The 25,323-nt window shown below is 49.6% G+C and overlaps 2 protein-coding genes across 2 annotated transcripts; both read right to left on the bottom strand.

Moving 5' to 3' along the window:
• Nucleotides 1–735: 735 nt before the first annotated feature.
• LOC101759755 (auxin response factor 2-like) lies at nt 736–5,545 on the bottom strand. The gene is given in 10 exon segments (XM_004969433.3): nt 736–1,618; nt 1,704–1,770; nt 1,772–1,870; nt 2,552–2,624; nt 2,717–2,836; nt 3,530–3,694; nt 3,774–3,864; nt 4,351–4,435; nt 4,518–4,769; nt 4,878–5,545. Coding segments are annotated over 10 exon segments (2,139 nt in total). The 5' UTR covers nt 5,184–5,545; the 3' UTR covers nt 736–737.
• A 14,582-nt stretch (nt 5,546–20,127) lies between these two features.
• On the bottom strand, nt 20,128–23,603 carry LOC101760167 (NAC domain-containing protein 73). The gene is made up of 3 exons (XM_004969434.4): nt 22,951–23,603; nt 22,551–22,752; nt 20,128–21,111 (listed from the first exon to the last, which is right to left on the bottom strand). Exons 1-3 carry the CDS (start codon nt 23,107–23,109, stop codon nt 20,522–20,524), a joined length of 951 nt encoding a protein of 316 aa, XP_004969491.1. The 5' UTR covers nt 23,110–23,603; the 3' UTR covers nt 20,128–20,521.
• Between the last annotated feature and the right edge of the window lie 1,720 nt (nt 23,604–25,323).

Below are 25,323 nucleotides of genomic sequence, written 5' to 3' on the forward strand. Positions count from 1 at the left end.
CAAAAGACCCTATCGATGCACCAGCTGAGCTGGCCGAGTTGAAGACCCAATTGCATGATCTGTTGGAAAAGGTGTCATCTGACCCCAGTGCATCACCCTGGGGTTGCCCGGCCCTGTTTGTGAAGAAAGAAGGATGGCAGTCTACGCATGTGTGTAGACTACCGACCTCTCAATGCGGTGACTATCAAGAACAAGTACCCACTCCCCCGCATTGATGTCTTGTTTGATCAGTTAGCTGGAGCTAGAGTGTTCTCCAAAATCGATCTTCGTTCAGGTTATCACCAAATCAAGATCCGACCATGTGACATCCCTAAGACTGCCTTCTCCACAAGATATGGACTCTACGAGTACCTGGTCATGTCTTTTGGACTCACCAATGCACCCACATACTTCATGTACCTCATGAACTCGGTATTCATGCCCGAGTTGGACAAGTTTGTAGTGGTGTTCATTGATGATATCTTGGTGTACTGGAAGAGCGAAGAAGAACATGCCAACCATCTTCGCATAGTTCTCCAACGGCTGAGAGACCATCGGCTCTATGCTAAATTCTCCAAGTGTGAGTTCTTGTTGGATAGTGTCAAGTTCTTGGGACACACTATCTCTAAGAATGGCATAGCTGTCGACCCCAGCAAGGTACAAGAAGTCATAGACTGGAAGCCTCCTGCCTCAGTGCACCAGATCCGAAGTTTCCTTGGACTAGCAGGCTACAATCGGCGTTTTGGGGGGGGGGGGGGTTACGAAGCACTTACAGTGGCCCAACAGGTGCCTAGTGATTGCATTTGTGACTGTGAAGGCTGGAGCCGAGAATTACAATTTGCATTGCAAGAGTCTGCTTCATCGCATGATCGAACCTGCTCAGCCAATGAGATACCAAAGATTTTGCAGCCATTTTCAACAGTGCTCTCATTGTTCGATTCGTGCTCGGCACCACTGACAGGGGAGTGCATCTTCTCAGTTACAGTACATTCATCTATGGCTTCGCCTGAAACAAGATGAGGCCAAAGAGATAGTGCTTGGTTGCTTCTTCCCATGTCTTGAGTAGGGACAGCCCTATCACGTCTACCATCCTCATCCTCATCCAGGCAGCTGTACTCATATTCCAAGTGAGGTATCTTAGAACTAGTTTGTGGAAACATCAGCACAGATGATGGGGAGGATGCTTGCAACAGAACTGGTTTGGTTGGATGTCGAATATCACACCCTTGCGGTGTAGGCCATTTATAAGCTGCACTAGATGCATGGGTACCGTCAGGTTGATACATGCCAACAGTCCTTATATGGACATCAGCCAAAGCTCCTCCACGGAAAGGACGAAACACTTCTTGACCTTGCAAGACCTTTTGGAATCTTTGTGATTCTCCAAAGCCTGAGCAATGGTAGGGAAACCTAGGAATTCCAGCTGGAGATCTAACACCAAATCTTGGAACCCCGAAGATATTGTTACTCATGTTGATATAGCTACTACGCTCATCACTGTCCTGCAAATTTCTTGCTTCAGTTGCGTGCGAAGCTGAAATAGCAGTAACATCATGGGTTTTGAAACCCAAAAATTCTTGACCTTGCAAGACCTTGTGGAATCTGGCAGATCCCGCAAAATCTGAAGAAACACTTCCATCTGACAAAACAGAAAAAGAAAAAAAGTTCAGCAGGGCATATAAATCATGGGTAATGGTTCTCCTTTTACTTGTAAAACTACCTACATGGAAGCACGATCTCCGGATTAACTTGGGGTAGGCATGGTTTCAGACGTTTTGAATTGGGAGGCGCACAGATGAGCTTGAGATCCTGAAACTGATCCTGTAAGCTCAATGTCCCAAGGAGAACCATATTGGGACCGACGGCACTCTATATCATCATCCCATCTGACCTGTCAAGATGACATCAGTCATAACATATAGGAGCCTGGAACCAAGATTCAAGAAGGAGCAGATTTAACAACGTAACAGTATAAGAATTTTGCATCAAGGCTCAGGCTGAAATCTGAACCACAATAGCATGTAAACTACAGCTTTGAATTTTACATCCTAGAAATATCCTGGAAAGGTAAGTAGCAAAATAATGCAGCAGGATTCAAATAGCCCACCTGAAAACTTTGGCCAAAGACATTAAGCTTAGCTTTTATGTGCTATAACTCTTATTCAATAGCTATACTGACGAACTGACTCAGACCACATAGAATCATGAATTTCAACTAAGAAGAGGCATGCTGTTCAGCAAAGATCAATTCAACATCAGTTTCAGATGCACTAGATAAGTACAACTTGATTAGTCACATATAACCAAAGCACAAAAAAAGAAAAGGAAAGAAATTACATTGAACATTTCAAGATTAGTACTAGCTTACGAAATGAGTGCAGTTACAGATTTGTTCCTTCAATATTTACCAGGCACGGACATTGATTCTACTTGCAACCATATTCTTTCAGAAGGTCAGGCCAGGAAGGATGTCGACCAAGTACTACTGGACACATGCATTGATTTTACTTGCAATTTTTATCCTTAAGAACACATAGAAACACTGCTAAAACCATGAGAGAAGAGAACATACCACCAAGGATTTCCATTTTGAACCATGCCACATAGGTTCGGCCTCTCTGCTTCCAATTATTATCCCAGTGCACCTGAAAAATCCCACCAAGAGTGAAATCAGAATGATCTTGGTGCATGGCAAACCCATTAACAAAGATAAATATTACTATGCACCACCAGTAACCTTCTCTCAGAAGCATCGTCACTTTCATATCTCATTCTGCATCTCATTCCAACAGAAAATGGTTGATTGAAGCTTCTCATGAACTTCCAATAGGGTATAATGAATTCAGATTGGCTTAACCTGTGAGTTCAAGAATTATTAACAGCACAAAGGCATCACATCCTCCAAAACAGGGAGCGATTAGCAGGAAAATGCAAATCTCACACTTCTAACTACTCATAAATTTAATCATGGAACTAAAAGAAAAGGAACTAAGAAGCAGCACGAATGAAATGCGTTAGATATTATTTGATATCAGTAAAATCATTACTTGTCTACATTTTGAAACATTAAAATTAAAAAAACAACATTGAAATCTAAAAGGACCGTGTCATCATTCCTGAATTCTGAGGATCGCTTGCCATGGAATAACTTGTATGTATGGAGACGCAAGATAATTTGGCATGTCCAAGGAGGTGAAATAAAAGATTGGTTCTACATTGGCATTGTCAGGAGGGGGGCGATTCTGGTAATCAACTATAGTAACCACAGCAGACACTATTGAGATAGTACCAACAAATTGGATTGGGTACTGAAGACAGGCAGAGGACTGAATTCGCGCATCAGAAGTTTTGAAATAAGAGTGTGCTCACTAGTAAATGGTAAGGAACAAGAATAAAATCCAGCATTTTGCTACTGTTTTTTATTCCATGTATTATATGCAGAACCTTTTAGCATAACTATAGCTGCAAGTCAATCCAACCTTGTCAAACATGTACTGACACAGACATAAGGATAATATGACAAAACAACCAGAAAAATACTTTTTGTTACCTGGGATTGTAGTAGATGTGAAAAACAGTCCTCGTGGCCACAGCTTCTGTAACATTTCCCAGATTCCTATGATTGGAGCACTGGTTATGCGGTGCAGGAATAAGATTTACGTTTTTCAGCTGTGCTGCTCGACGCACTCCTAATCGAAGCACTCCATCTTCACCGCTGGAAAAGGATGAGCAGTCTTTAGAGAATAGAACGTACGGTATGTTGCAATTAATGGCGAAATGAGCTAAATGCCTACCGAAGGAACAGAACTGCATCTCCAGAGACCAGCTTCTTCTTATTAACAAATGCACTCCATCCAGTGGTTAAGAGATGCCTTCGTGGTTGGCCTGTAACAAAGCAGACCTATCAGAAACTCAGGACCACAAAGTTTGTGAGTTATTCAAATATGTTTGGTAGAATCACTAAAAACCGTTTTGCTCTTTTCTGCATGATCTTTTGTTAAATATCAGTCAATTTCCCTGACCATTTAGATTAGCTTTGAGATATGTATGTTCAGAAATGTGCTTTAACTTATGGACTGAAAAGAAAGCAAATGCAAATACAGTAGCCTACAATCTAGTTTAGTTCGACTATGTTCGTCCATATAAAACCATATTGGCATTTGGTCAGTCACTACTTCACTACTGAAGTCTGAAAATGCAGACTCAGTGAGTACAGAGTCTCATCCAAGGAAAGCCTGAATAACATGCTAACAAGATGGAACCCGTGTTTCCAGAGAGATTCCTAACAAAGAAGCAGAATGTGCAGTACGGTACAGCTCATATTCAATCACCAAGTCAAGCTTAACTAGTGAAGAAACTCTCATGCCCTACCTCGATAGATATGACGGAACTTCCACTCCGTGCCGTGCAGATCCTTGGCCACGAGCTCCTGAGATGGCCTCTGCAGACTGTAATCCTGTGCACGCCAAACCCGACAGAGTCACAAAGCGAACACTAAATCACCATGACAACGTGACCTTCAGTGCTAATGGTCGTACCAGCGGCGGGAAGCAGTCCTCGGCGGCGCGGCGCGGCACGGAGAAGCCGCCGTGCGTGCTGGTGTCGGATGCAGTGAGCGTCTTGCAGAACATGTGCGGCGTCCGCGCGAGCGGCCTCATGGCGCCCCCGCCCTCGCCGTAGCGAGCCGCGTCCTCGTCCTCCCGCGCCCGCGCACGCGCACGCCTCTCCGCCTCCTCGTCCTCGGGCAGCAGCGACACCCGCGCGCACACCTCGTCCGTCGCGTCGTCCGCCTGCACGAAAACGAAGGGGAACCAAGCTCCCTCTCGGTCAGTCAATAGCTCGAGCACATTGCGCTCGCCGGCACCGTACAGCACAACCGAAGCCCCGCGCTCACTCACGTGGAGGTTGACGTCGACGACGCGGCAGAACACGTGGGGAGGCACCGCAGCAGGCGCTGCGTCGCCGCCGATGTGCTCGAGGTGGCCCTGCGGCAGGTACACGACGGCGCTGCCCTTCCGCGGCAGCGGCGCGACGGGGCCCGCGCACGCGTGCCACAGGTCCAGGCACACCGTGCCCCCCTCCCTCAAACCCAGCGGCGTCTCCGCCTCCTCGTCCTCCTCCTCGACAGTGTTGAGGTCGATGCCCGCCATGGCCGCCCGCTCGCCGGCCGGCCGGCCGCAGCTAGCAGCGCCGCTCGGCTCCATGGAACGAGCAAGCAGCAAAAGCTCGCCGATGCGGCGGCGGATGGAGATAACCGAGGAAGCGAGTCGGGGTTTAATGGCGCGGGGAGAGGAGTGGGTGGGGAGTGGAGGCGGAGGTGGAGGAGGTCATGGCCATGAATGGCTGGGGTGGCTGGCTGGGTGGGTAGTAGGGAGGAGAGACTGGAGAGGGAAGGGAAGTGGTGGGGAGTAGCCGGGTAGGGCGCAAACGAGAGCCAGGCCTACGGCCTTTGAAATATTGCCGCTGCCGCTGCCGCTGGTGGCGGACGGATAAAGCCGTGGTGGTTTTGTTTGACGCTTCTTTGGCCGGGCTGACTCCTCTGAGGCTCTGCCTCCCCTAGCCCAGCGCACGCAGAGGCATGGGTCTCGTCTCCCTCGAATAAATACTGTAGCAAAGGAAGTGGCCGGCGGGAAGAAAGCGGTAGACAGCGCAAGCGCGAGGGGCGGGAGGCGCTGGCAGCTGTGGCAGCGGCAGAGGTGGGGGAGCGATGAGAGGAGAGACGAGGACGCGCTGATGACGCCACTGTGCCCGGCTGCCATTGCTCACTGCTCACGCTGCCAGGTTTTTCTTTTACGCAGACCAGCCTGCCAAGTATCGCTGTGTTTACGGAGTGCTACATATGAGAGAAAAGCTGCTGACGGCCTGACGCTGCTCCTTTCCGTCCATCACTGCCTCTGCAGCCGAGCGAGTTCGCAGCTGCTCGTGAATGCCACATCCTACCTTCGCTCGGCAGTGAGCTGAGCGACACTTTCTTTGGAAGAAACAAATATTAGGGGAATGGTTTTCGTTGTTTACATGGTAAAAAGACATATGGTGAAAGGTGAATCCAGTTGACGCCCACCACCGCTGAGCATTGCCAAGCAACAAGCTCTCGCTTGGCCGTCACCGATCGTGACAAACTCGAGGGGGGCACACCGGCACAGTACGCCCTGGATCGCCGAGCGGCCGGTGGCGTGGTACCACCGCCGGACCCCGGCTGGCGCCCCCATTGACATTGCCATCTAACTCCCTGTAGCCATCTGGGCATGTTGTTGTTGGCCATGCCCTAGATGCGTGCGCGGCCGAGGGACCGGTGGTTCTCTGTTGTAGGACACATGCTGTTTTTTTTTTCTTTTTTGATATGAGGACACATGCAGTTGGTTGAGCTGTTCGGAGAGGGACCCTGCTCCGTCCGGTTAACGAACGGCCCTTGAAGTTGAAGCCATGTTACCCCGGGCACCTTGGCCCGGCCCATGGTCCATGCTACAAAATGCAGCTACATGATGCATGCTTCTCCACTTGCGAGGCGACTGTGTGATTTGACTTGAAACCGTCCTGAAGATCAGAGCCATTGCGCGTCGACATCGTCCAGGTCCAGCTACGCACTCCCGATTCCTGAAGATGGCGCTTTGTCGGCTTGTGCTTGTCCCGTGGGCATGAGGCGGCCAGGCCACGGCCATGAAGGCTTGTCTCAACTTAAAGTATGGCTTGTCTCAACTTAAAGTAGAATTTATTTAGATCTGTTGGTGAAAACCTTCGCCAACAGATCATATCTCAACTGTGCACGTTCACTGTTGGTCGTTTAAGGCGCTCATAAAATATTTTCTCATATTTTAATAGAAGAGAAGAGCTATCCTCGATTAAGAGATAGTCTCGTATACACACTTCAAGAATAGGTGGGGATGATGTGTGGGATCGTTCATATTGTTCATATTGTACACTATGTGTCATTGGAAGGATTGAGCTAGATACTAGCTCATGCTATTGGAGGAGTCCTCGTGCTCACATCTCAACTGTTTTGTACACTCGGTGGGTTTATCATCAGTGCCAGCGTCCAGATGGCCTTCTCCATCATGACACCATGATTAGCCCACCGTGAACTCAAGATTCCTGATGAACATGCTGAAGGTCCTGCTTCGGTATACGCCCAAACAGTAGGGCAGCCAGGCGAGCCAGGCCCTTTATCGAGCAAGACGACCGAGCGGGGGCATTGATAGCTTTGGCTCGGCACGCCTCGTATAAGACTGTTGAGGCAGCTGCTGCCGCTGCCATTTTTTATGGCCCTGTCGCCCGGCCCTCGCTGCCGCGGCCCGCTGCCACTGTGACACCGTGGGCGTAGTAGAGCCCGGCCTGCGAGGCCAATCGAGGTGCCGTGCCAGCTCCTGATGCGCCCGTACCGTACCCACATGCATGCGCCACCGTAACCGGCACTGTGCACGCGTACGTTCGCCAGCCGCCCAGCCTGCCGGCCGGTCCTCGCACGGGCGCGCGCGACGCAACGCACGCGTCGTCACGCGCGTGATGGTCCGGTGCGTGGGGCAGCGAGCGAAAGAGAGAATGCACCACGGGCCGTGGCGTGGCGGCGTCGTTATATGGATGGAGCGTGAACAGTAGGCACGGGGAGAGAGGGACAGTGGACTAGAGAGGAGGGGTAGTAGTAATAAAAGGGAAAAGGGCCCCCTCGGACGACGGCACTGCAGCTTGGCCAGACGCCCAGGCCCGGCGCCCGCAGCCGCACCGCGCCAGTGTTACGTCCACCTCACTTTCCCCTCGCTTTTATCGGGCGTGGGTCAGAGATGCTGTTTGGGGCAAGAAGCCGCTGCACCAGAGCCAGGGCCCCGCCTGGCGACCCCACTGCGCGGACCCTGTTCCCGTTCCCTGGACACCGTCCATGCACGAGCCGGATCGTTGGACGAACGAATCCTTCACGCTTGACTCCTGCATCTGCATGGCTTATCCGTCAAGGAGGACCGGGTCCACTCATGGTCGTCGATCAGCCGCAGCGACCGTCTCGTCCGACGTCCGTGGCCCGCCTGGGAACTCCGCACGTTGTCCGCTGCTCGGCGCCGGGGCCCGCCGCCCGCGCGCCAGCTGCCGCAAAAGCACATGAACAGTCGGGGCATCGTTGGCTTGCGAATGGCGATCGGGGAGAGGGAGAGAAAAGCTTTCACGACGAGTAGCAGCAGAGGCAGGCTAGCAGCTAATGGCCAGGGGGCGTGCGTGCGTGGCTTCCTTGGTCTTTGCGGCGGCAGCGAGACATCAACCTGCCCGCGCCGCAGCGGTGGTGACAGGTCGGGGGAGGAGGTCAGGAGAAGCCGCTCTGCTTTTTCTCTCTGCGGCGCGAGGAGGAAGCTAGCGGAGGAACACGGGGTGGTGGCGCCCGGCGGGGCCGCGCCCACGCGCGCGTTGTCGTCGTCGCCGCTGTGGGCCTGTGGCGACGGGCGCTCTGCTCCTGCCAATGCTAATGCTGATGCTGTTCGCCTGCTCGTGTGTTCCCCTGCGCGCCGCGTCGTTTGCTTTTGATTAGCTACAGAGGGGATCGATCGGCTTCCTTTTTTTATGTCTTCTCAGGGGGGCCGGCGGCCATGAATGGGGTCGGGCGCTGCCAAGAGGATCGTTGTTGGTTTTTCATGGAGGCTTTTGGATCGGCTATGACACGTGACGAGGGCCGGGGTCGGTGTGGAAGCACGTCTGTCACGAAGTGTGCCGATCCATCGAGTACAGTTCCATGCAATGCAAGCAGCGAGCAGACATTTTGATCTGCACGTGAGGTGTAAGATTAGAAATGCAGAAGCAGAACCTCCCTTCCACCCTCGGTTTTGCGATCACGGTTGCAAGGATGTGAGTTCACTTGCAGAGTATCCTGTATCCCTCGCGGCCGCAGCACACGGAGCAGAGAGCATCGGACGGACCCGCTGGTTATCGGAGCGTGCACTAGTGGCAGCCCGGAGCAGAGGAGCATTGGCAAAGGACCGAAGGAGCCGCGCATCAACCTCGCAAGCGAATTGGCAAAGGAGGCCGGCGTTTCCAACATGCTTCTGTTCATTTTCCTTCGACGAGATACCGATACGCAAGCAATGAAGCAACGGCGATTTATTACTACTACCATTTCTTCAGCACGACACGCAAAAGGAGCCCTGTGTTTGGCAGCTGCACGAGCGGGCCGCTAGCAGGCGGGCGGGTGGTGCAGCGCAGCAAGGCGCGCGGATCGGCGGGCGGAAATGGCGCGCGGCCCACATGGCGGCAACACGCGTGGTGCCCGGGCTTCCTCTGACGAGCTCGCATGTCTGTTCGCCGGCCGTCTCTTTATTTCAGACTGAAGATTCTGCCTTCGGCCGTGGCAGCTGTTCAGCGTGCGTGGCTGCGTGAGTCAAAAGAACACGCAAGTTTCAAAGACGCCAGATATAGAGCTCGCGTGTCTGTGCTGTCGTGTACATTTCCGTTTGTAAACAGGCACGCATGCATGCATCGCAGCAGATATAAATACTCTGTTCTTTTCAGCTTATCAGCCGGCTTATCAGCCACCGAACAATATTTTTCTCTCACAACAAATCAGCCGTTTCAACTTTTCAGTCGGCTTATAAGTCCAGCCGAACAGCCCCAAAGATCTTCAAGGCAGCAGTCCTCGTAGTAGAAGCCTTTTCGCCTATTAACAGCTTGCAGCTATCGGTGGTTAGGTTTTGAAAAAGCACGCATGCGCCATGCTCACGCGTTCGTGGACAGTAAACACGATATGTTTCGACCGAGTAGCCGGCCGGCCTCATGGCGCATGCGCCATGCAGCAGGCCGGTGGATGCTAACGTTAGATGATGGATCGTACTTGTGCGTACCAAAGAGAGGGCCAAACCACAAAAGAAGCTAAAAATGGTGGTCATGTGATCCAATCCAATTTTGGCCTCCGTCCATCACCGACGTCTTCACATCGGATTTTGGGTATGGCAGCCACGTCCCACGCATAAATCCACGTTTCGGCTGCTCCATCTCATTTCTTTGTAATCAGCGCGTTCTAATTGGAGTAAGAGGACAAGGGCCTTTTTAAGATGCAGGGAGCCAACTCTGTACGATAAAGCATCATGAGAAGATCATGCTAGAACCATCATTCATTTCTAGCTAGTTAGTTGCGCCTCTCACGCAGGATAGGTTTGTACAGCATAGGATGCAGGGCTCTGCACTCTTTTGGGCCGGGGCCAGACTATGTCTGCTTTTCCGGCTTATCAGGGTCACGCTAGGTTGCTAAACATATGCATATAGAATCTATCCTTCCGTTCCAAATATGCATATAGAATCTACTCCTTCCGTTCCAAATTAGTATCTATTTTGTTTTTTTTAAGATTCATAACTTTTGCTATGCATTTAGATATATCTTATGTCTAGATACGTAATAAAATCTACGTACCTAAAATAATCAAAATGAATAATAATTTAGGATGGAAGGAGTAAATCACATGATGCAGCAGGTTGCAGTCCCATACTCCCAAGAGGCTACGCAATAATGCAGCTAGTGTTTGGTGGCCGGAGATTTGGGTTCCTTCATCCTGCAGAAAAGATCGAAAAAGATGCTCATTTTTCTCCAACGAGGAGCTTCTATACTCTGGAACTGAAATGTTTCTTCTTCTGCAGTTCCTGTTTTAATGCGAGGTGGGAAAAACACTTTTTTGGACAGACGAAATTTGCAAACAGAAAATCGGTCAAAGTGCCAAGTACTAGTTGAAGCATTGGGTGGATATTCATCATTTGGTCCAAACAGTGGACCCTTACGAGCCTTGCCAGGCCGGCCCAGCAGAAACCTAGTAGACGCCTAAACGGATCCCGCGGCCCGTCCCCGAAGTAGCCGTGCGCGCGGCGTCGGTTTATGTCCCGATCTGCGGGCGCGTCGCGGGACGACGAGACTGCCTGCTGTCCGCTCGTATTTGTTTTGGTAGCCGGCAACGGCCAACGGGGGCACGGCGCACGCGCCGGCGCACGCGCCGGCGCACGGAGAGGCGTGTCGGACAGTTTCTTTGGGCGCGCGAGAGGTGTTGGCGTACAATGAAGTAGGCCTGCTAGTGGGGCGGTGGGGCGGGTTGAAGTATTTCAGGGTGGGTCTTCGCACGGGGTTTCTATGGATGGGTGGTAATGGGTTCAAGTGCTAGCGGGTCGGACGGGTTGGGTATACTGAAAGTGCGGGTTGGGGAGGGTTGGAATCGGTCCTAAAACCCGCCACAACCTTGGCCCCGCCCCACTCCCGATCCGACCGCCCCAAGCCGAGCCAGCTAGGATGGCCCATTCGCCGGCGCCCAGCGCTGGGGGGCTGGTCATCTCACTCAACTGCCTCGACGACCCCTCGCTGTAGCAGGAGGGCCTGGCCGCGTGGCCGCGGTCGAGCATGTGCCCCTCTCCGCCGTAGCCTTAGGCTGCGTCGAGGTCGCCGCCGCTGTGCTCCTTCCCTCTCTCGCCTTCCTCCTGCGCGCCGCCCAGGGCCGCCTGCGGCCGTGGCAGCTTTTGCTCTACCTCGGCTACGCAGACCGCGCCGCCGACGCCGCCCTTGCGGCCGACCTCAGCCTCCGCTTCGTCCACGTCGACACCAACCGCGCCGAGAAGGTCGCCGACAACGTCATGGCACTCATCCTCGGCCTGCTCCACCGGACGCACCTGCTCTCGCGCCAGGCCTCCTCGGTCCCGCCGCAGTCGCCGCCGGATGGCTCGGCTCCGTCCAGCCGATGTGCCGCGGCATACGGCGATGTTGCGGGCTCGTGCTGGGCATCATTGGTATTTAATGCATATAATGAACCTGAGCATGTAATGCCATGGTTAACCCGCACTAGTGGGGCAGGGTGGGGTGGGTAGAACAAATGTATTTATAGGTGGGGGTGGGTCAGTAATATTCTTCCATTAGCTGCGGGTGGGGGCGGGTTAGGGTGGGTTTTACCCTGTTAGCATGCCTACATGAAGAGCAAAGTGGTGAAGCCCAGACCCTCACTAGTTTGGCACTCAAAAAGTTGCCCCCCGTCAGTCTAGATCACACCTTCTATATATATAACTAGCATAAACTCATAACAAACCAACAAAGTTGCTAATCAGTAGCTTTTTTCTAATTCTTTTGGCTTGGTAATAGCTTCTCGCTATAGTAATCTTGTATTTTCTCACTACCTGGTAATAGCTGGGTCCTGTTTGGATCCATAGTAACTAAATTTAGCCAATTGGTGGATCCAAACATGACCATGAAAGAAAGCGCAATGAAAGGACCTAAGCCGACACAACATCCTGCATGGATACAAAGCAGCCGTTTTAATAGTCCTTATACCCTTGTAACATAATATTCTCTCCATTTCAAATATTTACAATATGAAACTACTTTCAATGGATCATCACGCATGGATCATGTTGGTTGTATATTTATTTAATATTATAGTTGTTAGTATATTTTTCTATAAATTTGATCAACGCTAGATAAGTTTGACTTGAGATGAGATGAAAGAAACTAAGGTGACTTATAATTTGGAAGGAGGGGTTTAGACATATGTGCGCCGTATAACAATGTGGCAATTTTGTAACCCTGGCTAGCAATGGCTTTGTACTACGTAAGTAAATACATTTGGAACTTGTGTGATTCACGCCTTTACAATATCTACTATAGAAGGCGTGACCCAAATGGGTGGGGTATTGTTTGAGTGCTGGTCTACCGATGGCATCAGCTTTACCATTTTGTTCTTCATGTCGAAAACCCCCATGTCGCGGGACTCCTGCTTATTCCGCCAGGAGATGCTTAAATTGTCGTCCGTGAAGTAGATATAGTCAGCTAGCAAATTGGGGATCCCATCGGCCGGGAAGAACACTGCCGAGTTGTAGCCAATGAAAAGTGCAGCGCCGCCAAGATCATGCAGCTCTTTCCACTCGCTTCGCTGACAGCCCTCGCGGAGGACGAATACTTGGAACCTTACAGTTGGATCGGTCTCAGTGGTCATCGTCGCTAGCGCTGCGGTCAGACTCTCCGCCGTAACAACTCCTGTGCTCCCTACATATCAGCACAAGATCACCATCCAACGACTCTGCCAGGTACTTCCTGAAGTAGACGTATTCCTCACCTTCGTTGTGATCCGGAACAGCGATCCGCGACTTGAATGTCTCGCCATCAGGCTCCCAAACAAGGAGCGCGCCACACGCTGTCATGGAGCACAACCGTCCCTTGTGAAGAACGACGTCTTCGAACAGGTACGGTGATGGCAGGGCCATGGATCATCACGACGAGGTACTCGCCGGAACCACCTGGGTCCCGTAAGGGCACGGCTTTGCGGAGGAAACGCAGCGGCATCCGACCAATATGTATCTCGTCTGGCCGACTGGCCGTTCTACAACCTTGAAGGCTCGATCTGGCCAGTGGACTGCCAGGAACGAGCTCTCGTGGAACAGGAACCCGGTCGCCTTGCCACTCTTGGTTCGTGGCAGGGCCTGGAAGAAGCCCGTGGTGGTGATGCACGGTAGCGGGAGCTGGGCGCCGATGACGGGGTTGAAGAGGTGCAGCGCGCACTCCTCGTCGGCGGTCACGACCCAGCCGTGGGCGGAGCCGATCCATATGCGCCTTTGGATTGCAGGTTCAGGCAGAGAAGCTGTGCGGCTGCGACCGTCGTGGAAGGAGAAGAAGTCGGCAGTGGTCGGATCGGCGGTGCTTCCTGCAAGCATGAGCCACGGAGGCTCGGGCCTCGGCCGGCGCCCGCTGGCCAGGGCCGTTTCGGCCGCTCGGTTCCACGCCGCGCACACGGCGCGGAACTTGAGCCAGTCGATGACGGTCAGGCGAACGGCAAACTCGATCAGTACGTCCACCGGAAATTATTGATGCGTACGTGCCATGGTTACATATATCGTGACATGAACCTAGCACAGTCTGGATTCGGAGACGGATTAACACAGACGTCGGAGGTTGCCGGAAAGCTTCCTTGGGAATTTCGATTCCGGAAACACCGAATCAACCGCGAGCCGCGCGGCCCAGTGGGCTTGCGTTTGTCGTGACTCAGCGCGGCCCAGTGGATCGCTGCGGCCTGCGGGGATGTCGTCGAAACGCATGGTTTAAGGTGCCGTGGCAACGATATGAGTTTTCTTTAGAGACGATTTTTGTTCCAAAAAAAAGCCGGTCGATTGCCGATTAACTGGGTGTTCATCATTTTTCATTTCAAAAAAGGAAAAATATATGGGAAGAAGCCCAATAATAAGGCCAGCCCAGTAGACGTCCAAGGGAACCCACGGCCCGCACTCATAATAATCTGAACGAACCTGAGAATCCGGAGCAACCCCGCGCGCGTCCCGAACGACTCCGCCCGCCTCGGTGCGAGTCACGAGATCAACCCTCGCGCACCACTCGAATGTTTCGGTAGCAGCGACGGGGCCCGGCGAGGCGTGGCGGACAGTTGATTTAATTGGGTGCGCGACGTGGTGAGTTGCAGGCAAATTACACGACGCTCATGCACCTGCGTTCACTCACCATGCTCCAGCACCTGACCGACGATGTTGGTGCCGCCTCGCTTCACCGTCCTTACTTGATCTACAACCATTGGCGTTGATCCCTCTAACCCAACCAGCCATAATTGGAGTCCGCCCCGAACCCCGAAATCCCAAGCATAATTACTCCGTTTTGTTCCTAGGTAGTAAAAATCGTGCGCCGTGCTATTTCTTCACCCGTTTTGCACGTGTCTATTTCCGGATCCCCAGTTCTCGGTCGATTACTGACCGGCGGCGCTAGCCTCCTCCCGCCGGCAAAGTCTACGAACCTCGGCCGGAGCTCCGGCGAGCTCAGCAGGCCACGGTATTACTTCGTTTCATCCCCGGGTAGAAAAAATCGTTCGCACATCTTTCCTTCATCCGTTTTTGCGTGCATGTGTTTTCTGAATCTTAATTGTCCATTGATTACGGCTCGGCGGCGCGCGCTGGCGTCGTCCCCGGCGGGGTCCTGCGTCCTGGTTCTCGAGCTCCGGCGGCTTGGCCGAGCTGGCCCTATTATCGTATTTTTATAACTGCGCGGTGAGTATTTTCTTCATGGGTCATGGCGGCGGCTACCAGCAACGTATCACGACTCACGAGCGGCGGGGCTCCCAGCCCCATAATCCCAATCTCCAACCTCAAATCAAAATCAAACCACCAGTAGACACAGGAGCATCATGATGGAATTTCTAGGTACGATTGGAAAGAATCCCTTTGTTTAATCCTTTGATTCGTTGATTGATTGGCAATCCATGTTTTTACGGCATCTGGTGCAGATACATAAGAAATAAGGATAGATGAGACGAGTTTCGTGCAGGTAGTGCATGAAGCTTCATTGCAATTAATGAAATTTTAGAGGAAGAGAGGGATTTCAGGTGCAGTTAAACAAAGTCAGCTAATTCATACTTTTCATTTATTTGGAAGAAATTACTCATACAAAACCAGTCAGCTTTTAAATTACTTTTTGACCGAACTAGGAGTAGTTATCAACCGACTGATTTCACCACAAAGATGGCACGACGGCCTCTGGGGTAATTAGTCATGGAGCGGAACAATGAGCAATTGCAAACAGAGTAATTAGTCATGGGAAACAAGTAATTTGCAAGCAAAGGAGTAATTTATATTCTCTTTGTTTGCACATATGGAGTAATTTTTCATAGAAACAAGTAGTAATTAAACATGGACTACGTAGGCATATATATGAAAGGAGTAACCGGACATCAAAACGAGTGATTTTGCAATGGAGTAATTTTCTATGTATTTATTTATTGCCCGTAGGAGTAATTAGTCATATGAACAAGGAGTAATTTTCTATGCCACTGTTACGCTGTCATCCTTCTCGGGCGTCGCCTTCGCCGTGTGGAGGCCCAGCTGACACAGTCGCATCTTTTTCTCATGCGATGGCCAGCTCCATGACCAGAAGACAAGCAAGCAAAGAAGGGGTGCGCCGTAGGCCTTGTGTGGGACTAGCGAATTGAGATGCACTTGCATGTGCGCAAGCTAGCGTGGCGGAGATTAATTTGGAGAGAAATGCACGCATCTGTTTACGAGAGAGACAACCATGCCTGCATGCAAATTGAAACGTGATTCCAGGTGATGAATTATTTCAACAGTTGTGAGGATATCACGGGCGTGCAACAGTAATTATTTTTCCATAAAAATACTTTTGAAGATAACTAATAGTAATTATCTCTCCTATAATTTAAACTCCTAATTTCAGGATAGCTACTAAATCACAAAATTATTCGTGGAGTAATTTATCTAAAAAGAGTAATATTTTGTATTGGATGAGTATTTTTGGGTTCTAAAGATTAGTTCATTAGAATTTGAAAAATACTTGTGGAGTAATTTGCAACTGCTTGATTAGCCACCGAAAACAATGAGTGATTTGCAAACAAAGGAGTAATTTTATGTGTGTTTTGTTTGCCCGTAGGATTTAATTAGTCATCTACTTTTCTAATAAAGCAAACGGGAACAATTACTCCATGTTCTGAAAAAGGAGTAATTAGTCATAGAAAATGGAGTAGTTTCTATGCTCTTCTTTTTCCCGTAGGGAATAAGGAATAGTTTCCCATAACATGGAGTAATTTGACAAGATTTTATTAAATGGTAATTGACATGTGTTTATTATTTATACTAAAAACATTCGAAATAACATGTGGCACGAAGCTGATCACACAAATATATTAAACATTTTACAATTGAATTTGTGTTTATATTACAAAGAGCATTTGAACAAACATGTGACATACAAGCTGATCATAAAAAGCACGATGTGGCTGCTCGCCTGCCCACTATTTCTTCATGTGCCAAAGCACGATGTTGCTAGATTCTTGTATAAAGCATCCATCTGCTGGAAATTACTCCTGTAACATGGAAATTACTTGTGTACTATTGAAAAAAAAATACTCCAACCATGAACCATAAACCAAGCTTACAAAAGAATTACTCCTGTATGCACAACTTTTATATTAAAAAGAAGTATTGGATCTCAGATATCCATTTATTGGTCTTGCTGTCAAACATCAAACCATAAGAATAATATATCCTGTCTTGGGTGATGATGCACTTGCAGTAATGGTACAACGAAAAGGATAGTTCAACAGGAAACCAACCGATAACGAAGCCGTAATTGCCAAATTACCATGACCTGCTGCTGGATGCAAGTATGCATTTAGGATCAGATTGATCATTGTCTCTTACAGTCAACCTGGAAATAATTTTAGTTCAACTAGAATCATGCCTATGGTTTAACATGCATCTCAACATGTATCTCGAACTGCTAAATCCTAATCGGTTCAGTTCAATACCTATTTAATAAGACAGAATCTGCGAGCCATGTGGACTTGCCTCGGCGACGGAGGTATGTGCTGAGAACCAGGTTCTACCTATTCAGTCCAACACCATATTGACATATTGTAGCAACTGAAATAAATTTGTTCCTATCAGTTCAGTTGGTGAAACAATGCTGTGTAGTTCACAACCAGCATCTCATCTAGCTGCAACTCCAAGCTTCCATTCGCATCATCAAATGCCTCCAATCATGCCATTCCCCCAGCAGTGTTTTAGGCAGCAGTAAATTTTCAATCCGTTGGATAAAATGGGAGTATAGATGTCAACAGGAGAGTCTGAAAGGGATATATGAGCAAGAAAATGATCAAATAGGAGCCATGCTGCTCTGTTTTCTGAGAGTGTGTTGACCCAAAAAATCGGACAGTGGTCCCGAATCCTGCGTCGAGCACATGACCCGGGAGAATCTGCTTAGCTCCTGTTCGGGTTATCGCCCTGGTACGGTTCGCGCGGCGTGTCAGTCAATCTGACCTGTTGATTGACAATGCAAGGAAAATGAAAAGATATCAAATTAGAGATTCGATCGGCTGAAGTTCGATCTATTCCAAAAGTTATATCAGCGGATTGGCCGATTTGATATAAAGATGACCGGCTATGAAACGGCCGAATCTCGTAGCAAACGTAAAAGAGACTACTAAAGTAACTTAAACAATGCTACAGAAACAACACCTGAAACAGATCTAATCGGCTGTACGATAATAAATGGTGTACTGATATAGGCGACAGTTCGTGCCTCAAGCTGTATAACTGGTGATAAAAACTAAAATAACAGGTAAAACCTATAATTCTAGCAAATATCGATAACTGGTGAATAAATCTAAATAAAACAACAGCGATGTGCTCGAAGTTAAAGTTTAGATGTTACTCGAAACGCGGAACTTACAAATTCATCGTATGCAGCCCTACCAACTCGCACGAACTCGTGAAAAGAAAAGGGTTTGGCGAAGTCGCCGACTTGAAAGTAAAGTTGCGTGAAAAAGTAGATTTGTATTGATGATTGTTCATTGTTTTACAAGCCTCACGAGGCACCTATTTATACTCTGTTATAACTCGTTTCCTAACCGACTACAATTTTATCTCTTATATTTACATACGGATACAACTCGCATCGGAGTCGAACACCAATCAATCCTCTATGGGCCAACCCTGTCTTCATCTTATTACCGCCTTGGCCCATTCAGGCCCATATCGGCCGAGCTGTTCTGGCTTCCAATCGGCCAGTCCCCATCGACCTCATCGGCTAATCGGCCGAAACACTGTAGCTTTATCGATCGATTTCCCTAGCCACAGCCTCTTGTTTAACGGCGTCGGCTATTTTCTTCTCCTCTTAACGCCGATCCTGACACGTGTCAAAAATCGGCATCAACAGAGTGCATACTCCTTGCCAAGCAGTATATACTACTCTTTTCTGACATGTAGCATATGCATTGAATTTTACGAATAGCAGTATATACTTCTCAAATGAAAATTAGTACCTCACACGACTGGGAATACCTGCATCTCGTCTGTCAACAAATTGACATTGGGGATGAATGCACAATGAACTGCATCTCGTCGCCGTCGTGCCCATCGTCCACCAGGCACCAAAAAGGGCGTCTCAGCCACGTGAATGGGCGTCACCAGATGCTGCTGTGGCTGCTCGTTACCGCGTTGATGAGACCAGTGCCAGCGAGTCATCGGGGACTTGTTACATGCACCGGGACAAATGAGCTTAGTGTGCGGAATTTTGTCGAGCAAGTTACCTACATGTAGGCACCTTTTGGAAGCAAGGGGAGTAAAACTCAGAGATGGAAAACCCCCACTAAGAACTAAGGTAATAATTAAAATTATATCCCATGGATTACCTACCTAGTGAAAAGTTCAGGATTCCAGAAGGATTGGAGTTTCCACCGTAAAGTGTGGCCAGCATGAACATATCGGAGGTCTCCACGGATTGCAAGAAACCATTAATCATGAAAGACCCTCCCATACAACGAAGACTGCGGCAACTTCACTGCAACAGGCCCGCTCGTTGCCGCTTGCCGGACGCATGGGCACGAAGGCGACGGCCTCGTGCGGGGGCGGATGGCCTGTCTCAGGGGCTTGCGCATCTCGCCCGAGAAATCCAGCCGTGCAGGAGGCTGGAGGGGGCCAGCGGCTCTAGTACCAGGCGCACGCAGTTGTGCTGCCGAGGAGACAACTGCGGTGCAGCACAACGCCGATGGCTCAGATTCCCGCTGAACCTCGAGGAAGTCGAGGTCCGCCGTATCCGATCTCATGGCTCGGACCGACACTCCCCCACGGCCAGGTCGCCGTAGCTGCCGACCGAGACATTGAGTCCACCGCAGACGAGCTGCACCGGCCAAGGAAGACCACCGCCCCCTGGACGACGGCGCCCACGATGACTACCGCCGCCGGGAAGTGCCGGCCGCAGATCTGCTCCCCCAGGTTGGGTTTGACGCTCGGGCACGGGCCGTACGTGAGCAGCCGTCGCCATGCCTGGAGCCTGGACAAGCCATCGCTTGGGCCTTGCCATCCATGCCTAGCGTACGTCCGCCGGACCGCCGCAACGCCCGTGGCTGCATCGCCCGTCGCCGGGATCCAATTAATGGTATTGAAGCGGCACGGGTGGGGATTTTTATATCTGGAGTGCTGATTTGCGGGGAGTAATTTGATACTGATTTTACGTTTCGTCTAATGTATATTTACGGATTATAGTTAAATGAATTGAGTTACCAATATATTTGGATTGGACATAGCTTAAACCGTAAAACTTCCTTAACAAGAATTCCATGAATTTTATAAGAGAGAGAAAATAGATGGTAGATAGCTGTAACCAAAGTTATGCTTTAGAGGTTAAAACCTTTTCCTTCGATAGAGGAGCAACAATCAACAAAAAATATACAGCAGATATATTTCTTTCAAAAGACAGATGTACACTGATTCGTATACATGTAGAAATCCTTTAGTTAAGAACTAATATACAGTATTAAACTCCACCATTCTTAATATGAAACAACATATCATTGAACAAAAAATTGATAACGTCAAGTTACGTATATGTGTAACGATTAATGAACAATGTATGGTATCGGTCCCTACTCTTTTTCAGCATCTGTACGTCCAGCCACTCAGTCAACACCCCTCTTATTGTCCAGCATTACGTTTCAGTAAGGTCTTCGATCCCTTGTAAATTATTGCATTCATGACGGTGCCTTATCTTCCTGCCTTCCTCTCCCCCTCTAACCTATATCAGTCGAATGGTTGCACTTGCACTTCTTGGTCAGGGACCAAAGCCAGCCGCCCCTGCCGTGTGCACCTCAAAGTTAGGCATCAGGTGAGCAGAAGCAGCCGCCCTGTTGTTAGGAGCCGCCTGGTTGTAGCCGATTAGCGCCGCCGGGCTGTAGAAATCTACAATGCCTGCTTCCTTTAGCATGCTGTTGCTACCGCCATTGCCGCCGTCATGGTGGTGGTGGTGGTGATCAGTGGCCGCGCTGGCCGCGAGGGGGACGACGTCCTTGGCCGTCGCCGACCCGCTGCCGCACTGCCTCGGCTGCGTCTGGTAGAACACCTTGGACACGACGAGCTCGCCGTCCTTCTCCTCCTCGTCGGAGCCCAGGTGGTACTGGTGCATCACCCAGTTGGTCTTCTCCGGCTTGCGCTGCTTCCCGTAGTTGGTGTAGAGGACCAGGATCTTCTTGTAGCCCTTGAGCTTGCCGTGGGTGAACACCGGCCGGGTCTTGCCCGTCTTGTGCCACCGCGTCTCGCCGCCCTGCTCGTCGGTGTGAACCTTCCGCCGCTTTCGCGTGCCGGTCGTGTATGCCTTCGACGGGCGGTGGAAGAAGTGTCGGATGAGGCCGTCCTTGCCGACACCTGAAATTGATCAAGACACGTGCCTCAAATGTGTCAGACGAAACTGAAAATATATAACTGTTTAATTCATAGCTATGTTAGAGGACAAGTTATGGTTTCACGTGTTCTGTGTTCAACAAAAATACATATTTTTCTTATAAACATGTTATCAACCTATTACAATTTGTCTAAAAATAAAAAGTAAAGCTTTGTGTTTCAATGCAATATTTGGCGAAAGTAGTTTGTGAATTTCGCAAAATAAAAGTACAAAAATGGATGCTTAGTGCCGAGTAAATTGCATCAGTGGTCCATACAAGTTTGCAAGGTTGGTGCAAAGAAGTTAAAAACTTTGAAAGCATATTCATGTCCATATAAGGTTTGTGATTGTGGTTTTTTCTTTCAATGATGTACGCAGAGGAGGAAATGATATAAACAAATCGCCACCTCAATGCCATATCAGGGATTAATCCACGTAAATCACGCGTCAGATGAGGAATAAAACATCTTTAAAACTATTTGAGGCGCATGTTCAAATTCAGGGCCAGATAGTAATTTTTATTGCAAAAGGAAATACAGCCTCTACTGAAATTTAATTAGACTTGTTACTTGTTAAGTTTCTTGCTTGCACGATAAAGTAGTGCCTTTGGGGAAGTAATCTTCGAAAGCAAAAGGGAAAATCATCGTGATTAGCTAGATTGCATTATCCACTACTTATTATATCATATATACCTGAAATCAAAAAAAAAATCTAAAGATAAAGGAGGAAATAGTTCATGTGCATCATAAGTCCTTTCAAAGGTTATACTTCCTTGATCTGATGTTGCGTGCAGCCTGCATGACGTAGACCTTTGATGGAACTGCGTTGTCTACCTATCATTTTCAGGTACAACTAAACTATATGCCAAGTAGGACAAGCGGTTACTTCAAAGGCACCCTTTATCGATATTTATACGGTACCAAGCTCAAAAGCAAATAACTAGTTGCATATGGATGCATGAAGAGCTAGTTTTGTGGTACTAGTACACAGAAATAAACAGACAATATAATACACTTGTAATTTTACATAATATAACGTGAGTGTGCAGACAACATACTAAATTTCTATCCATGATTGATTAAGCAAGGCCACCCAATTGAAAACGACTAAAACAGGAAAACTTAATCTTTTGCTAATACCAAAATATATAAGGATTTATCCATAGAAATCAATAAAGAAGAATTTTAAAAGAACAATTATTTTACAAGCCTTCTCAAATTAAAAGTTCATCAGCTTGATCTCAAGGTTCTTCCGTGACGGATCTATCTATCTTCCTTCCTGGACAGGTCCAAATCTCAAAGAGGTCGGCCGTTTGCTAACGCTTTGCGAATTGTGATGGCTGGTGTAATGCAAAAGCAAGTTTGTACGCAAGCATGCAGCTAAGGAGCAGTGTAAAACGTGGATCATCATCCACGGCACTTACCAGGAAGCCTCTCCGGGTGTGTGTAGCAGATGCCGTTCTCGCCCTCGATGGTGGGGATGAAGTCGTCGATGAGCGGGTGGAGCTTCCGGGCGTCCGGCCTCGCCTTCCCCTCCAGGTGCTCCAGCAGCTCCTGGTCCGTCGGATCGAACTTCACGCCGGCCGGCAGCCCCGGCAGGTCCTGGATCGTCGCCGCCGCCTGCAGCTGATGGATCGATCGATCGATTCAAGCACTTGTGTTAATGATTAACTACGCAGCTCACTGCTATTAACGGTTGTCATATGCATGCTCAGATATAGCATATATAGGTAGCTAGCATATATATAGATCTATATGTGGCAATCAGTCTAGAAGAATGAACAAAATTGTGGTTTGCAAAGAGCATGCTGCATGCATTACTACCTGCTCATACTGCGCGCGGTGGCCGCAGGAGGGGCAGGTCCTGATGAGGTTGACGTGCGACGACGCCTGCTGCTGCTTCTTGGCGGCGGCGACGGCAGCGGCGGTGACCAGGTTGTTCTCCACGGCGCGCACGTCGTTGAAGCTGTTGCACCATGTCATGGTCGTCGATCGACGACGACGAGACGATCGATCTCACCCTCTCTCCCCCCGGCCCCTCTCTCACCACCTTCGATCCCTCCTCTTCTAGTTTCACAAGGGAGTACGTGACGAGAGAAGTAGAGAGTGAGAGAGGAGAGAGAGAGGGAGATCGAAAGCCTCTCCTTGTCCGGTGCCGGCCCTGGCTTTTGCTCTCAGCTCGCCCCCATATGAGGCAACGATAAGGCTGATCCCCGGGGGAATGACAGGCCGCGCAAAAGAAGGGAGTGGCCGGGGCGAGGGAGGGAGGGAACAAAGCGCCCGGGGAGAGAACAAAGAGAAAAAGAGGGCAGGAGGAAGCTTGTCCCTGTTAAAAGCTACCGGCCGCCAGGCACCAGCAGCCACCACACCGGGAGATCGATCGATCCCCTAGCCTGCCTGCTGCTCGATCGGCCTGTGGTATGTGCTCGCTGCGCCCGGTCGCTCGCTTGGTGCCGCTAGCTAGCTCCTCTCTCTCGCTGTCTGTCTGGTACAGGGGAATAGAATCCTCACCAACTTTTTTGGTTGTTGCTTCCCAAGAAGATCGCCACGTACGAGGGGGCGAACTCGAGCTCGCCACGGCCGGGGAAATTAATTCAACACAGCTATAAAGATAACAAAAGAAATCGGCAGCTGCCTAGAGATCGATCGCTGGACATGACAGAAAGGTGTAGGCTGCTAGCTGAGAGATGAGATGAGACGAGCTGATCGAGCAGCGCAGGCGAGACCGGCCCGTAGGGTTGTTAGCCGATGTACCGAGGGAGTCGTTGCTGTAGCTACGGATCCATGTGTCGTCGATGCGTGTGCGCAAACACGTTTAGGCCCTTGTTCACTTCCTACAAAACTCCCAACTTTGGCACTATGCAAAAAGAAGATTCCCCATCACATCAAACTTGCGGTACATGCATGGAGTACTAAATGTAGACGAAATCAAAAACTAATTGTATAGTTTTATTGTACTTTGCGAGACGAATCTTTTGAGCCTAATTAGTCAATATTTGGACAATAATTCACAAATACAAACGAAACGCTACAGTGTTGCTACAGTAATTTGGCACATCCCAAATTCGCAAAGTAAACAAGGGCTAGGAGAGGAGGCGAGGCGGCGGCAGGGGGATGGACCAAATGATGGGTGGTTGCTTGGCCCTCAAGTCTGGGCATGCAAGCCGTATACGTGAGCCGGAAACCAGGCCAGGCGGCGGGTGCCGCGCCGGGTTCTCTGCGCCAGCGGCCGTCGCGAATTGCTGCGTGCACATCGACGGGGATGGTGTGTGCGCTACACCCTCTCTGGCTCCCTCTCTGTCTGACGTCGACGTCCATGATCTGACGGTTAATATTTGCACGTCTGAAAGGGGCCCTGTAGTGCTGACCTGACCGATTTGCCATGTACTGCTACCAGCCCATGATATGAGGCGGCCGGCCGAGCGAGGCTTGCATTCCAAGAAATGAAGAAAAACTAGCTACTTGTCTCACAAGACAGGGAGAAGCACCGACAAAACATGTAGTAAAGCCCAAAAAATAACGAACACCATATGCATGCATGTGTCAACTTCACCGTGAGACTATGGGTGTTTGGATACCACCTTAGCACCTATCACATCGGATATTTAGATACTAATTAGAAGTATTAAACATAGGCTAATTATAAAACTAATTGCACAAATGGAGTCTAATTCACGAGATGAATCTATTGAGCCTAATTAGTCCATGATTTGACAATGTGGTGCTACAGTAACCATTTACTAATGATGGATTAATTAGACTTAATAGATTCGTCTCGCGAATTAGCTCGGGGTTCTGCAATTATTTTTATAATTAGCTCATATTTAATCCTTCTAATTAGTATTCGAACATCGGCACTGCTAAAGTTTAGCATCTAGTATCAAACACCTACAGGAGGAGCCTGAGGAGTGCACGCTTGCGTACGTGGACGTACGACAGGGCCAGCTGCCCTGCACAGAGCCTGCTGCGCCACGACGACCTGCCTCCGTAGTCACCCGATGTAATGAACTGCTGGTGCATTACAGAAGTGTTGCCCCTGCTGCACGTTCGCGCCTACGCGCACGCACAAACCTGGCCAAGGAAACAATCAAACAAGACCGTTCGTTCATCATCCAAGATAAGCTATAGCCATCACATCAGCACAAGATTATTGGTGTGTTTGTTTTTCCTTCTTGTGACTAATTAAGAGGACACGTC

This window comes from Setaria italica, chromosome V, assembly GCF_000263155.2.
Source record: "Setaria italica strain Yugu1 chromosome V, Setaria_italica_v2.0, whole genome shotgun sequence".
NCBI classification, from domain to species: domain Eukaryota; kingdom Viridiplantae; phylum Streptophyta; class Magnoliopsida; order Poales; family Poaceae; genus Setaria; species Setaria italica.